Source organism: Marmota marmota, unplaced genomic scaffold (assembly GCF_001458135.2).
Source record: "Marmota marmota marmota unplaced genomic scaffold, marMar, whole genome shotgun sequence".
In the NCBI taxonomy this organism is placed as follows: domain Eukaryota; kingdom Metazoa; phylum Chordata; class Mammalia; order Rodentia; family Sciuridae; genus Marmota; species Marmota marmota.
This window is the reverse complement of record NW_026000019.1, coordinates 22,057,835-22,074,355: the sequence shown is the minus strand read 5'-3', so window position 1 is coordinate 22,074,355 and position 16,521 is coordinate 22,057,835. Positions and strand designations below refer to the sequence as shown.

The 16,521-nt window shown below is 52.2% G+C and overlaps 1 protein-coding gene and 1 long non-coding RNA gene across 2 annotated transcripts in view; one reads left to right on the top strand and one right to left on the bottom strand.

Annotated features, from left to right (window-relative positions):
• Positions 1 to 12,954, bottom strand: part of Dpt (dermatopontin) — a 25,659-nt gene extending 12,705 nt beyond the window's left edge. The window contains exons 1-2 of the mRNA XM_015491868.2: positions 12,518 to 12,954; positions 1,085 to 1,210 (exon numbers count right to left, since the gene is read on the bottom strand). Of these exons, the coding sequence (XP_015347354.1) occupies positions 1,085 to 1,210; positions 12,518 to 12,828 (437 nt within the window). The 5' untranslated portion in view covers positions 12,829 to 12,954. The remainder of the gene's footprint in view (positions 1 to 1,084; positions 1,211 to 12,517) is intronic.
• Positions 12,847 to 13,546, top strand: LOC125618681. The gene is made up of 2 exons (XR_007350055.1): positions 12,847 to 12,984; positions 13,116 to 13,546. It is a non-coding gene; the product is annotated as an uncharacterized LOC125618681 (long non-coding RNA).
• Positions 13,547 to 16,521: the final 2,975 nt, after the last annotated feature.

Sequence of the window (16,521 nt, the reverse complement as noted above, 5' to 3'; positions counted from 1 at the left end):
CCCCCCCCCCCCCCCCCCCCCCCGGCAAACTTCTGCAAAAACCTGCTTAAGTGCACCACCCCTCTGTCCCCCAAAGACACTGTCCCCCAAAGCACTGAGGCTGTTCAGAGAGTAAGAGGCTGTGCTGTGGGGAGGGGAGGAGGGAGAGGGAGGAGGCTTGCAGGAGGACACACAGAGACTCCTTCCACCTACTCCCTGGCTGGGACCTTTGATTTGGGACTCATGGTGGAGGTACCCCTGACCCTGGCGGTGCCTGCTCACCAGAAGCAGGTGCAGGAGGCTTTGTGGAAGGAGGTTGGGGAGCTGGGGAGCTGGGGAGGGAGCTGCTCCTTCAGGCAGCCACAGACCTCAACTGAAGGGACTCTGGGTTCCCCTTCAGTGCTTCATGCTGTCTCTCTCCCTAGGGACACCGAAGCCTCTTGGGCCTCTGTGGAGTAACACTGTCTGGTGGCAGAGGCACACAGAACCCGCCAGGCGGTCCTGCCAAGCATCAGACCGCAGAGATGAATCACTAGCCTGAACCAGCCTTCAAGTGTTGTGACATTTTGGGTCCCTTTGTCCAAGGCAGAAACACCAGGCTTGTAAGGACGTGGGACTGAGTTATCTGGGTGAATAACAAACATATTCTCTTGGTCCACTGGAAGCTTAGGTCAGTGGACACTGGGCATGAGCCGCGGAGAGGAGAAGAACAAAACCTCACAGGCTGTGATTTCCAATTGATCCAGAAAAGAGCAGCAGCTCCTTTTCTGTCTGTAACTACGTCCTAGAACTAACCCACGACAGGGCTGGTTTCTCCCAGGGGGACGCGGGGATCCAGGCTCCCGAGTGGGTCTTGCAGCCTTGGATGTGACAGGGAGCTGGCATGGAGGAGGGAAGAAGCACAGGCCTCAGCTCAAGGCTCAGCACCCCTGGGAAGTGGCTGGGCACTTGGGGTCAGGCCCGGCCTTGCTCCATGAAGTCTCCCTTCTGGTCAGAGAAGGAAGGGCGCGGTGGGCAGCTGCGAGCTCCCCGTACTGCAGCAATTCTAACGTGGTCCCCCACCCTCACGGGCTTCCCTGCAGCCCCAGGGTCAGGAGGGACTCACCAGCAGGAGTACGGGCACCTCTTGCTGTAGCGGCAGCAGTAAAACTGCCACTCCCGGTCCAGCACCGACTCGAAGTAGCGGCTCTGGAAGCCTGCCACCAGCCCGTTGTTGGAGCACGTCTGGTACCTGAGGAGGAGAGAGCCGACCCAGAACCTAAGACGCTGATGCACAAACAGACCTTCCCGAGATCCCCCTGACACCACCAGCTCCTTCCCTGGCCTGATCCCAACAATATATTCCCTTTTTATACAAAAAATAGAAGTTATGTAGAAATGACAAATGCTCACCATTAATATGCAAATGACTCAAAGTCTTTCAACTGGAGGAAGTTAGGGGCACTGCTCCTGAGGCACCTCTATGGATATGTAGTTAGGTGAAGGAATACATAGACGGGTGGTTATGAATTTTACAAATGCAACATTGTATGTTTTTCAGGCCATTTAAAGTAAAAGATAATATTAATCATTTTACTGAACTTCAGAGGTGGGAGAACATCTTTACTACACGCATATGAGATAGTGCACTATTTCCAAGATACACAAAGAGCTCAAAAAAACTTTTCACCAAAAAAAATAAATCACCCAATCAATAATTGGTCTGAGGAACCGAACAGACATTTCTCAGAAGCAGATACACAATCAATCCACAAATATATGAAAAAATGTTCAACTCCTCTAGTAATTAGAGAAATGCAAATCAAAATCACTCTAAGATTTCATGTCACTCCTGTCAGAATGGCAATTATCAAGAATACAAGCTATAATAAGTGTTGGGCTGAATGTTCTCTCTGATATGCAGATGCTGATGCATAATTAGGGACAGGACCTGGGAAGAATGGGGGAACTTTGGGCAGAGAGGAGGAGAGGAGGTATGGGGGCAGGAAAGATGGTGGAATGAGATGGACTTCATCACCCTAGGTACAGGTGTGACTAAACACACGGTGTGACTGCATCATGTACGACCAGAGAAATGAAAAGTTGTGCTCCATTTGTGTACAATGAACCAAAATGCATCCTGCTGTCATAACTAATTAGAACAAACAAATAAAGAAGGAGGAGGAGGAGGAGACACATATAAATCCAGAGAATGGAGGAACTCAAGTCCATGGACTATTCTCTGCTAAGAGCATCCAAGCCCAGAAGTGTGCAGGGGTCTGTCCAGGGCTACCACCCCAGGTTCTCAGGGTTGTCCAGGAGCCTTGTCCAAGCCCTAGTGCCACAGGGTCCCCAGCTGCCCCAGTGCTGCAGAGAGGTCAGAGAGGTGGAGCACTCCCCACAGGGAACGGAGCAGCAGGCCGACGGAAGGGTCTTCCTGGCCTAGCACCACGCCCTGCTCCTCACACGTGGCAGCTCCGCCCCGTCCACTTGTGCTCAGCTGTTCTGTGCTGTGCTGCTCCCCGAACTGTCCCTTGTATCTGACGGCACCGTCCTCACTAAGGGTGGGCTTGGAGCAGTGCAGACCTTTCTTCCTCTGTCCCATCTCCAGCACCACCTTCTCCCATCCCCCAAATCCCACAGCACCCTGAGTTTTGCCCCTTTCTGCTGGGACGATGAGGGTGCTGCTCAGAGGGTTCTCACCTTACACAAACATGACCTTCACCGACCGCCCTGGTCTGTGGTCTATAAAGAAGAGAGGTTTCTGTAGTTCTGGTGGCTGGGAAATCCAGTCGCCTGGTCCTGGGCTCTGGTGAGGGTTTTCTTGCTGCATCTTAACGTGGCGGAGGGCATCTCAGGCCAGGCAGAGCAAGTAGGCCAGCTTGGGCCTCTATTCGCCATCATAGGGCCCCTCCCCCATGACTGCCTCTCAATGGGCCCACCTCCAAATACCATCTACATGGATTTGGGGATAAAGTGTCCCATACGTGAACTTTGAAGGACACATTCAACCCCAGAACAAACCCTTACAAAATAGGTCTTTAGCCACCTCCGTGTCTTGGCATTTTCTACTCATCCTGGCCGTGGACGTCCCCTTTCAAGAGTGGGCACAGCAGGTGGTTTGTTACTCAGCCTGATGGCTGCAGGGATACAGCCTGTTTGTCCAGAAAAGAAAAGTCCCCAGAAAGTCTCAGAAGCAACGTGACAGTAAGTGCCCGGGCTGGCCGTGGAGAGGCATGCAGACCAACACCGTTGGCAGCTGGATTTTATTTGTTCTTTTTCATTGCTGGAAATGAACTCGTAGATCTGGGGAATCTAGACATTAATTAGGTTGCTTCTCCCTGGTTGGAAGGCATCTTCCCTCTCCATTCGTTTGGTATCCGGGTACTCAACCACACACATGCACATTTGGGCTACTAGGGGGGAGCACCGTGGGTAGCTCTGGGGCCCATCTCCCAGCATGCTCTCTGCTGCCCAATTCCTAGCAATGTCGGGGAGAGGCGACCTCAGCAGGAGCTCTAAGAGTCAGAGCCAAGCTCCGGTGTATCTGGGGAGAGAAGGAGCAGCACATGGTGCTGGGTTCTGCCTCTCTCCAGCGCTGGGCTGGGCTTTCCTCTGACAGAGCCCTCGGGACTGGGCTGGGCTGTGACCTCCCTGGAGCCACGGTGCCACGGCTCCCATGGTCCTGGGCACTCAGCAACCCTCAGCAGACAGGGTTCCCACGGCAGTAAGTTCCCTGAAGTAGAAATAAACGCAGGGAGATAAGCTGAGTAGAGTACTGAGGGCAAGCCAAGTTCCACGAATTTCCCCGCTGGCTGGCAGCCAGCCTGGTAGCCGTTGGTCCCGAGTGGGAAGCGTGCTGTGTCACCTTCTCACACACCACCTCAGGTAACACTGCCCAGAGAAGACCGACTGGACCCCACAGGCGCCAGGCCTAGGAGCAGGGGGTGAACTGCCAACCTGCTCCCGGCATCAGTTAGGCTGCCTTTCGGTAGAGTGAGCCTGCTCAGGAGCTGGTAGTGAGAATCATTCTTTCCAGGACGGGGTCTTGGAGTGATGCATTTCGGCATGCAGAGTGGTGTAGCAGAGAGGCTCAGAGCAGGGGCCCTGCTGCCACTGTTAGCCCTGATACCTGACACCCTGGCTTCCTACCCCAATGGCCTCAGTGTCCTCATCTGTAAAGTGGACAGAATAGTTGCACATACTTACCAGCTCACTGTGCAGATCACATAAGACAGTGCACATAAGGTTCCTAGGAGAGTGGTGTTCGATGCTTAATAAATCTCTCCTGGCTGTCATTATTAATATTATTGTTTGGTTCCAGGGACTGAACCCAGGGTGCTTAACCACTGATCTGGGGCCCAGCCCTTTTTAATTTTTTAGTTAGAGACAGTGTCTTGCTAAGTTCCTTAGGATCTTGCTAAGTCGCTGAGGCTGGCTTTGAACTTGCACTCCTCCTGGCTCAGCTCCTGAGTCACTGGTATTAGGTGTGCACCACCGCACCTAGCTCCAGGCTGTCATTGCATTTCATCTCGTCTGCAGTCGCTGGGGGTGCACTTGGTGAAGCCACTCCCCTCGAGTGACAGGTGGACTCCCATACACCCTAGCGGCTGCCTCCCTGAGGCAGAGCTCGCTGCTGTGGGAGTCTGGCCACCCACACTGTAGCACAGATGCTTTATTATGTCTTATCACCTCCAGAGGAAGTGCAGTCCTGTGGGAAATAGTCATTTAATCTTTATTTTGCATTCCTTATAGGCCCTGACCCTGGCCCTGCAATGTTAATGGAAGAATGGATGAACTGTGACTGACCAGCCGGTTCCCATGTCAGAGGCAGAAGTGACTTGTAAGAGCCCATCACTCAAGTCTGTGAAAGGCCCTGAAACTCCCTCCACGGGTTTCCATGGAGCTGGTGAGCCATCTGCCTGGCTGTGCCCGCCTTCTCCCTCAGCGGCCTGCGGAGGGCGGGGCGCTGGGGTGTTCTGCTGCACAAGCCCCTCTCCTGCACGGCTCTCTCTGTCCGTCACTGTTTGCAAAGCTTCTTGTGCAGTGAGACCTGCACACTGACCTCGGCTGCGGGGTTGTAGGCACAGGGGCCGGGCCTACAGAAAGGAAATGGAGGAGCCTGACCGGGCGGGGGGAGCTGGAGGGCCTACACTGCTACCGTTACCCCAGCTCAATTCCAAAAGAAACAGTGGTGCAAGGAGGTGCCGAGGCTCTGATTCACTCCACAGCACCCACGTGTCTCTCCTGAGCGGTCTGCAGGACAGGTGAGTTGGACTCACCCAGAGAGGCGCCTCCTGCTTCACTCTCTCCCCTGCTCTCTCACCGTCCCCCCGAAGCCTGAGAGTCAATTTCAGTGTCACAAACTGCAGCAGTATTAGCCCTGCTCCACCTGATTCTAGAGACTTTCTAGAGGGAAATCACAGGGCAATTACTCCTCCTCTGACAAGAACATTTTCAGATTGTTCTCAGAAAATGACCTTTCTGAAAATGGCTAATCTCAGGCCATCACTCTGAAAGCAAATTTCAGACAGAAAATTTCTTCTGCCTCTGCAATAGCAAAACAGAATCAGCAGGACAACAGAGAAGGAGCCCCTTGGAGGTCAGCAGACAGAGAGCTGGGCCCAGCTCTGACCTCAACGTCTTCTGTGGAGCCCCACCTCAGCCACTGAGAGGATTCCATGACATAATGCCAAGGTGTAACTGAAGGTCCAGGATCCAAGTTAGGATTTATCCTCGGCCAGAGCTCATGCCCGTGAGCTTTGGGGGAGCACGAAAATTAAGTCTGTATCGCCCTATTTCCGGTCACTCTGGCCAGGCTTTCTCATTTTGTCTGGATTCTGCATCAAGTCCAGGGCCACTGGGCAGGAAGGACAGCGGAAGCCAGATCTGGGAGGTGGGTGAGCCTGTGGGTTGTGTGTGAACTGCTGCTTTGAGCTCCGGTCCCTCCTTCCCTGCTGGGCCCAGGTTAGACTTACAGAAAGTGTGACCTCTTGGCAGCTGCAGTGGGGTCGGCTTGGGTGTAGAAGGGGGTAAAGGGACACAGCACCGCTGTAGTCAGAGCTCTCAAAGTCTTACACAACAGACAGGCTGGTTGTGCTGGTTGTTTTCTTCCCAGCTCCCAAATATACAGGTGCAGTCAAGGTGTGCTGTCCTATCCCCGACCCCACTGCAGAGATGGGCCAGGTCAGTTCTGACTGTGATCCAGACCAGCGACTGGCTCCCTGTGATGTGGGGGCCGTGTAGCGTGGCCTCCTAACTCCCTCAAATTTCTTCCCATTTCCTGGAGCTGGGTGGGGCTCTCAGTTGTACCAGGAGGGCTTCATTCTTTTAAAGCTTTAACTTTTGGTAATTCTGTTCTCCCCAGAATAATTCTTTAAATTGCTGACAGGCTCTCAAAACCCGGTCCACAGAACTGTGGAAGGTTCATTAAGTCTTTCCACCAACGTTCCATAGAACCTGCTCTGTGGATGGCGCTGCACACGACCTGAAATCCTTGCTGGAGGTCTGGTACTGATGAGCAGACCTCGTGGCGTGGACATCGGAGATAAGAAGCAGATGGAGAGTGGAGCACGGGTGGGGACCACCGGTCAGGGAGGGCAGGGCAGGGGCAAACCCAGCTGGGAGGCAGGTTGCCCGGTCAAAGGAGCTTTTAGAGTTCTGGATTTTTCTCTTATGCCCAAATCCAATGACTCCACGATCCATCTCACCCTTCTGCTGACACATGTACCCATCTCTGCGAAGTGACAGGATCATGTGAAGGAGAAGAGACGCTGTTTGTCAGCCGTCTGCACATGCTATTAAAAGGCAGGAGAAGAGCTAGTTATTATTACTATGCTCATAAATATTTATGCTTTAATAGAAAGAGGAGCTACACACTGATTTCCTGACACCACTTTCTTTGGGGCCTGCGATCAGAGCTGTCAGGGTTGGATGCTTCCAGGGGACCATGAGACCAGCCTCAGAAAGTAGATCCCCACCTCCGACTCCACAAGGTCCTCCTTCCTTGACATTCCAGCTCACACTGCTTTGTCTTCCTTGTGACAGGTCAATATATACCTCATACAACATGTCCTGTCACTGAACAGCCTGTGGCGTGACAGTGTCACCACCTATGACCCATCCTCCTTCCAAAGGTAGGGCATGAGCAAAGCCCCGCTGTGCCCAGTCTGCCTCACTCCTGCCTGCAACTAGGCGAGAGTCCTGCTGTCCACGTCCAGGTTCAGGTCAGCAGTTGGGACCAGGCATCAAGACACGAAGCAGCTTCTCTGGATGGAAAGACCTGGCACAAGATAGAGGGCGAACACCTCCCTAAAACAGAGGCCCTGGCCCATTTTGGAAAAATACAAGTTGCGGAGACTACCACAAAGGCCCTAAAAAGATCCAGAGCATCTTGTGAGAGGCATTCACTTCCTGAAAGCAATTCCAGGCCTTTTAGGCAAGGTCCAATGCTACTTCAGTGTGCATTAAGTTGTAACAAGCTACTGATAACGTGCATTTAAAATGTTTAGAGATTATAATTGAATTAGGTGCTTTAAAAGCAAAATGGATTTGAATCAATCAACAAGTACATGAAAAAATGCTCACCATCTCTAGCAGTCAGAGAAATGCAAATCAAAACCACCCTAAGATCCCATCTCACTCCAGTAGGATTGGCAGCCATTATGAAGTCAAACAACAACAAGTGCTGGCGAGGATGTGGGGAAAAGGGTACACTTGTACATTGCTGGTGGGACTGCAAATTGGTGCAGCCAATTTGGAAAGCAGTATGGAGATTTCTTGGAAAGCTGGGAATGGAACCACCATTTGACCCAGCTATTCCCCTTCTCGGTCGATTCCCTAAAGGCCTAAAAAGAGCATGCTACAGGGACACTGCTACATCGATGTTCATAGCAGCACAGTTCACAATAGCAAGACTGTGGAACCAACCTAGATGCCCTTCAATAGACGAATGGATAAAAAAAATGTGGCATTTATACACAATGGAGTATTACTCTGCATTAAAAAATGACAAAATCATAGAATTTGCAGGGAAATGGATGGCATTAGAGCAGATTATGCTAAGTGAAGCTAGCCAATCCCTAAAAAACAAATGCCAAATGTCTTCTTTGATATAAGGAGAGTAACTAAGAACAGAGTAGGGTCGAAGAGCATGAAAAGAAGATTAATATTAAACAGGGATGAGAGGTGGGAGGGAAAGGGAGAGAGAAGGGAAATTGCATGGAAATGGAAGGAGACCCTCAGGGTTATACAAAAGTACATACAAGAGGAAGTGAGGGGAAAGGGAAAAATAATACAAGGGGGACAAATGAATGTCAGTAGAGGGGGCAGAGAGAGAAGAGGGGAGGGGAGGGGAGGGGAGGGGGGATAGTAGAGGATAGGAAAGGCAGCAGAACACAACAGACACTAGTATGGCAATATGTAAATCAAAGGATGTGCAACTGATGTGATTCTGCAATCTGTACATGGGGTAAAAATGGGAGCTCATAACCCACTTGAATCAAAGTGTGAAATATGATATATCAAGAACCTGGGGGTGTTTGTGACCCGTAAGGAAGTAACCAGCCCAATCTTCAGACTTCACTGGGATTTCACCAGTTTTTCTACTAATGCCCTTTTGCTGTTCCAGGATTCAAACCAGATGCCGTGTGACATTTGGTCTTTATAGCTTTTGAAATAAAGAGTTTAGTGGTCTACTTTTCAAATTATGGAGACAGTAAGACCATGGGAGAATGCAAACTGAATCAGGGACACATCCTGCGGCAGGAACATGCGTTGGCAATCCCCCTGGTGTGTCTCTGAGATCCTCAGGAGGCCTTCAAAGGCCATTCTGCATCTTAGCACGTGTGGAAAACCAAAAGAGGTGTGAACAATAAAGCCCAGCTCTTGTTGTAGACACGGGAAGGCTGGGAATCAAAGACAGAGCAAAGTGACTTCCTTCACGGTGACCTTGCAGGGAATGGGGGCCGGGGTTGGAACTGGGAGCACCTCCAGCACTGAGGAGACATATCACTCACCACGTGCTTACGGGGCCAAGGACACCAGCACCCCCTGGGCCATACGATTACTGCAGTAGAGGAAGCTTAGAGGGTGGGCCGTGCTGACCTAGGGAAGGCGGGGCCCTGCACTGACTCAGAACCAGGAAGGGGGCAGCTGGCCTGGGTGGTGCAGAGCCTTGGGCTTCACTACAGTCACCTATGGAAACCAAGTTCCCGCCTGACAAGTCCAGCTTCCGATTCGCCTGGAAGCTGACACAGCCCTGAGGGGCAGTTTTCCTTCTTCTCTTCTCATTGTCTGAACTGTTGTGGACGAATTCATAAATTCAGCTCTAGTATAAACGGTGCCCGTACACAGGACACTCTTCCTCCAAATTCAGTTCTGTGAGATCTGCTTTGCCCGAAAGAGGCCTCATCAAACGCCTCATTCACTAGATCTTTCTGAGCTGCCATCGGTAGGAAGTCATGAGCCAGGCAAGGGTCTGGATTCAGACCTGTTTTAGAGCACTCGGTACCTTTTCCTGTAGCATCCCCGTTAAAGCCCTCTACCGACATGTGAGGTGGGTATCCTCTCCTCCTCTCTCTTTCTGTGCCAGGGTAAGGAGAAGAAGACAGAGGAGTGGAGGCAAAGGCAAGCAGAATGCAGTGGTTCTCCCTGCCCTGACTCCATGTTCTCTCAGTTCTCTGAGGCCGCGGAGCTGAGAGATGACACAACAGGAGCCAGGAGTCCAGGCTCCCTGATCCCAGGTCCTTCCACCACATGGCGTCTCAGCCTCCCTAGAACATTCCAGCTTTGTCTTGCTTTACACAGGACCATGCCATCCCAAGTCAGCGAACATCCCCTGGAGTAGCCCAGGCCTGTCCTCAGGGCAAACACACACCTCCTGGCCATCATTGTGGGCGTCTGGGCTTCGGAATCCAGCATCCCAAGACAGGGTTTTCAGCAGAGAAACAGGAGGGACCCTGGCTTTACAGGCACGGGGCTCTGATGGCAGTGTCCTTTAGAGATGGTGCCCCATTATCAAGGTTCTCCGGCAGGTCCTGAATACTGTTGTCACACTTGTGTTTGCAACCCTCCCCCTCTTAAAATAAAACATACGCTGATTTGCTTCTGTAAGGTGGCCAAGTTGCACACAACCATGGACGCTTCCCCCAGAAAGGACAAGAGCTGGCAGCCTATGGGCAGACGTGATTGCTCCCCAGCCTGTGAGTGATTTCTTTCCTTTCAAATATTTCACTGAGACTGGAGTCTGAGCTCAAAGTCATGATCATCTGAAAAACTACCTGGGGGTTAATGGGCATCAGTCTGGGGTGGCCAAGTCCCACAGGAAAGAGGCTGTTCTGCATGTTCGGCCTGTGATCAGCGGAGGGGGAGAAGTTCAAGTGCAGGTGGAAGGGAGAAAGGAAGGGTCACTGGACCCTGCACACCAGAATGTGGAGAGGAGGAGGGGAGACGGCGGTCAGCTTGTCTCTAGACTCCCAGGGGCCAAACCAAACCTGTGACGTCACCTCCTCCCTCTTTGCTTGTGGGTTCCTGACAAACCAGCCGTGAGTTGGCACGTTGAAGACTAGACATCCTGGGCTTCCCTCTCTGGCAGGGAGGACAAAAGGATCCGCAGACAGCAAGAAAAGCAGGGCACTTCCAGGGTGCGCCGTGCCTCCCCGGGCCGCAGAGCTTGCCCAGGCTGAGTGCCTGTTTCCAATGAGCTGGGAGCCTGGAGAGCGGAGCCCTGGGCCAAGGTCACGTTGCACATGGTCAGTAGCACCAGGATCCACGCCCAGTCCTCCCAACTCAGTGCAGGGCTGTCCTGCCGCGTTTGAGGAGCTCGGCTGAGTGCTCCTGTACGGCTGCCCTACAAAGGCTGGCAGAACGAGGCCCTAACCACAAGAGGGGCCTGAGACGGAGGCCTGGAGGGACAGTGTAACTAGGTCATTTCCGTGCTGCGTGCCGGCAGCGAGCCTGGCTGCGGGGAGTGCTGGACTCTGTCCTGTCCTCAAGCAGGCCTGATCTTGGAGCCAGCCATCTGTCTGAAGGGGTTTGGGACCGTTAAATCTTCCTGCCAGAGGCAGAGGGATGGACGAGGATGGCCCACTAGGGCTGTGCAGGCAGCCCCTGGGCCCAACTCCCTGCCCACAGCTATCCCTCCCCACCCTTCCCCAGGCCAGCGGGGCCCCTGCTCAGCTGCAGTAACCAGGCTGGCCCTTCAGGCTGGCCCTGAGCTTGAGATCCGCCTCGCCCAGGATAAAGGGCTAGCCTGGCGCCGGTCCTGTGGCCCAGGCTCTGCAGACAGAGGGTGAGCTTCAGGGCCAGGGCCCTCGCTGGGTGGCAGGAGTGCCTCTCAGAGCCTGTCACTGCAGCTAAGCACATCATCTTGGGAGCTAAGACTTTCTGGATCCAAATCTCAGCTTCCCAGCTGAGGAGAAGCACCAGTTCTAAGACCACAGTTTGTCTACCTATGGAACGATTCATGGATTTGTTTGGAGCATTAAATGAGATAATCCATACAGAGGCTCAGCCTGGTGCCTGCTTAGGGTCAGCACTCAATAAACAGCAGCTGTTTTTGTCAGAGGCCCCTGTCACCTGGCTCCTCCACCCACGGGTGTCTCTTCCTCTTGGACTGTGGTCGTGTGACCCCTGTTTTATGATGGAGCCTCCCCACCCCCACTCCACACAGTGCCACTGCAGCCCCCATAGAGCCGTCTGGCTCACTTCACAGACACACCCTGGCAGCTAGCCAGTGGACTTCCTGCTCCCCAGGCCTGTCTCCCCAGGTTGGCCTCTGCCCTCTGCCCTCCGCCCCAGACCCCGAAGCCCAGGCTCCACCCAGGTGTTGTGAAAACCTGGTGCTGAGATGGGCTTCTGACCGAGTGCCCCTGGACCTGGACCTGGCTGGGACGGTCACCCCCACTCGCTCCCACTAGGGGAAGGGCAAGCTGGAACCCGTCCCATACAGGGGAGGACAGGGCCTCTCTCTTGAGGCCTGCAGTAACTATGTCCCCGCAACAGAACCCACTTTAGGTTTAGGCAGAGAGAAGGTTCTCGGTCCCCACAACCGAGAGAACATGGAGGCAGGGCCGGAAAACCACTCATTCTCTTGCCTCTGCCCAGTTCCTCTCTCCTCTCCCCAGTCACTTCTCTAAATCAATATTTCTCAAACTCTCTGTGTGGAGGGTCCAATTGTTTCTTTTCACCCAACTCCTGTGGACCAATGCTTTTGTAAAATAGTTTAAAAAAATCACAAAATGGAAATGGGATTCCAGTGTCACGGCAGCGTGAAGTCACCATAACATTTCTTAAGCAATTTCAGTTCCTGTTTGCGTCCATTCTGCAGACCCCACCAGCCCCTGGACCCAATCACGAGTAGGTTCTATCCCTGGAAGGAACAAAACCTCAGGGAGCCCACCTGCCCGTGGCCACCTGGGGTCTGTGTCCTGTCTGTCACTGGGCAGCCCTGCCCCACCTGAAGCACGCCAGGGGAAGGTGCAGGATGGGCCAGGCGGTGGGCACCCCATCCCCTGAGAGTCCAGGACCCAGGGGCATGAGCCCCACCCGCAGCCCTTACCATTCCATGCCGGCCCTGTTGATCTCCTCCCACCAGCACTCCGTGGGCTCCCCCAGGCGCTGCGGTGTGGGCATGCAGGCATAGTTCCACTGCCGGTCAGAGCCCTCCTTCTTGCTGAAGATGCTCCTCACGGCCACCACGACCTGCCCGTGGGGACACTGGAAGCTGAAGCCCTGCCGGTTCAGGTTCACCCACCCGTCGTCGCTGTAGTCCTGGTACTGCTGGTACTGCTGGTACGGGTACCAGTCGCCATACTGGCCCCAGGCCACGGTGACCAGCGGCAGGAGCACCCACAGGACAGTGAGGTCCATGCTTGCTGGCGTTTGGCAAAAAAATGTCACCCTAGGTCTGCCGGGCCGACTTTTATTCAGCTGCCGTCGACATGTGGCTTCCAGATGTGGGTGAACGGGGTCCAACTGCAGTGTGTCATCGCTTAAGTGAAACTTTTCCACGCTGAGAAATTGGCCGTAAGTACATCCAGCTTGTTTTAAGGTGGAATTCTAGGAACATGCAGGGACTGTGTGGGTTGGAGAAAGTCCCCGGAGAGAGGAGGACTCTGTAGACAGATGACAAGAGCCAACTGGCCCTCTGCCCCTAGGAACACTGGCCTGGAAAAGCCCCTGTCTCTCGGCACGCCACCCCCTGCCACGCCACCCCCTGCCATGCCACCCCTCACTGCCAACCCCTGGACCTGTGCTCCACACAGCCCCTGTCACAGAGATGTCCACAGTGCTATCTCAAAAGGCAAAAATAGTGGGAAGAAGGACAGCGTCACCCACAGCCCTGCAAACCTGGGTGCCTGGTCTTAGCCCAACACCGTTGAACCCCAAGTCCAAGTGTGGGTGTCCTGGTGGCAGGGCGGCTCTCGGGAGGCCCGAGCTGCCTATGGAAGTACTGTGGCCTGTGGAAAGATCAGTCGGCATGATTCCACCCTTGAGCATCTGCTATCGGACCCGCCCACATCTAGAAACTGCTCTGCTCTCAGATTACACCATGGGTTAAGTCTGAATAAACCACTTTTACCCTTCACTGTCCTTTCCTTCACACTGAGTTGTCTCTTTGTTGAGGTACAATTTATATGTAATAAAATCTCCTTTTGTGACCTTTGGCATTCAGTTGGGTAAGCAGCACCGTAATCAAGGTAAAGGGTCCTGTCAATCCCACGCACCCCTCTGTCCCTTGCAGCCAGGCCTTTACGAACCCCGGGTCCCTGTGAAGCCAGATTTAAAGTTAGGTAGTCAGTGTAGTTAGATAAATCTAACTCGGTCTAATACCGAGTGAAATCTAAAATGGAGGCCATGCTGGCAATGATTCCGGGAAACGCAGGACAACTCATGGAATGTTAATGAAGTCCTGAAAAGGCCCTAGGCCAAAGTCCACCTCAAAGAAATGTCAATGAACAGCCCCCAGCAAAAAGGTGCTGACTCAGAAGTCCTTCCTGACCAGATTACTTCTTTGGCCCACCTGTGTCCCACCCCTCGGGCCTTCCCACCTACATTCCATCACTGAAGGAACTATAAAAAGGGGAGACAACATCCCTTCCACGGATTCCACCTCTTGGGTCCCCTTCTTCCTCCGGGAGAAGTCTTTTCTGCTGTCCTTTAATAAACTTCTAATTTCTACTCTGACCTTGCCTCGGTGTGCTTCTTTGGTGTTATTCTTCAACATTGGGAAAGCAAGAACTTGTCACCGGTCAACAGCGGTAACACCTGGACACAGTGACCTACTTTCTGTCCCTGTAGTCTTGCCTGTTCCAATGTCAAACGAATGGAATCAAATCTGCGTACCCCGTGTGTCCTTCTTGCCCTTAGCGTACTGCTCTTCAGGTCCACCGTGCTGTGCTGTAGTTCAGTTCTGTTATTTCTGAGGAGGGTTCCCTGGTAAGGATGAACCCCAGGTAGTTCATAACTTTACCATTTGAAGGGCATTTGGTCGTTTTCAGGATTTGAAAGTTAATTATGTAAAATTACATAGACATAATTATAAACAAAGTTGATATAAACATGTACAGGTGTTTGTGTGAAGGGTGAACAAATTTTTTGTTTCATTTGGGTAAATACCTGGATTGGGATTGCTGCATCATAAGGTACATGACATTGTGGTTATCGACTGATCATACCTGAAGAGCCATGAATCTCCTTCAGTGCCAACTCCTGAGCTCTATCTCTTCTTTAAACATGTTTTATAGTGGGTTTTCAAAATTTTTTTTAGTTATTGTTGGACCTTTATTTTATTTATTTATATGCAGTGCTGAGAATCAAGCCCAGTGCCTCACACATGCTAGGCAAGTGCTCTACCACTGAGCCCTCCAGGTGGTTATTCACACCAATGTTTAAGAACCACTGTTCTCAAGAAGGTAGAGTCAGTGAAAAATTATCCTCTGAGTCTCACCCTGGCCCTACCCATAGCCCACTTCCCAAGAGGCATTCAGGCCAGATTAAAGATCCTCTTAAAGGAGAACCAAAGTCACACCTGGGAGTTAAGCCACTGTGTGTGTGTGTGCACATTTAAGTGCATGTGTGCATGTGTGTGTGTGTGTGTGTGTGAATATGCCCTGATGATCATGAACAGATGAACAGGTGTGTGAGTCCCAGTCTGGTTCTCAGCACCACCTTCTCCCACTAATCTATTCTGTTCCTAAGTAACCATCCGGTGCTCCCAACTGGACACCTCCCAGCTGAGAGAGAACTCAGATTCTGAGGGTGGTTCCCACCATGGTCTGAGCCACCCCCACACCACCGCTCAGGCCAGAGGCCTCTGAGCAAGGCCCAAATGATGGCATCCTTGGAAAGCTCCTGGTCTGGTTCTCCTGCATGGTCAGGGCTGAGAACCATGACTCTAAAGTGGTTTTTTTTTTTTTTTTTTTTTAACCATCCTGATGCTCATGAGCTGTATCCTGCAATCAGGGCATGGCTTATGAGAAATTGTAAACCTTAAAGAGCTCCATGAGACAGTGCAAATCACTGTAAGCATTTATCCTTATCATCCATTTATTTTCCAACCATTTGCACACCCTGCCTGGTCCACGTTCTCTGCAGACCCCTCCTGTTTGACAATCAGGCTGCTGTGACTGGACTTCCTGTAATGTGCAAAAGCAAATGCTTCATACTTGAGGCCTATTTGGGTGTAGATTCCTGCTGCATAGCGTGGAAAGCAACTCAGCTCTTGCAGTGCCTCAGGGGACTCCAGAGACCGCAGAGGCTCTGCTAGTGTTGAAAGCCAGGCAGAAAGCGGTTTCAGAGAGCAGGGATAAGAACTCTGGTTTAATGCACTGATAGTCACCAGGCGTTTCAACCAGGTGAGCAGATTGTCTTCCTCACGACTTTATGGCATGTACCAACGAGGCATTGTGGGGACGCATTTTTCACGGAGAAGGAAACTGTGGTCCCAGAATGTTTTGGACCAAATGCCTAGAGCTGGAAGGACATGACTCCCAGTCTTCTGGGTCCTTCTCTGCAATCACTCCCATCATTCCATCAAAACTGTGGTCACTAATTATAACTCAACATTTAGAAATTGCCAAATAAAATAGTTTTTCATATCTTCACACCTAATTTTCACTGTTGATTTCTGCAGTTCTTTGCCAAGTGCACTGGACAGGCCCTGGGACTAAATCTTAATGAGCGGTTTTCAGGGTGTGGTCCTGGGGCGAGCAGCATCAGCAACACCTGATTGTTAGAAATGCAGATTCTCTGGCCCCACTCAGACCTACTGAATCAGTGGCTGTGGCCCTAACAGGCCCCCCCAGGGGTCCAAAGCATGTTAAAAGTGGAAAATACTGTGTAGGAGATACCGGGAGTACTTGACCCAAATTCCAGAAGTCACTAGGTGGGTAGGTCGGGAAGCCTGTCTGACCCAACTCATCCCTCGTCACTCCAGAGCCCATGCTTGTGACCACTGGACCTTAGCACCTCCCCAAAGCTGAAGGAAATGGAAACATTTCTCCCTAGAGTATCGAGGTGGTGGAGCTGAAGAAAGTGTGGCTGCAAGAGACTTCCTGCTTC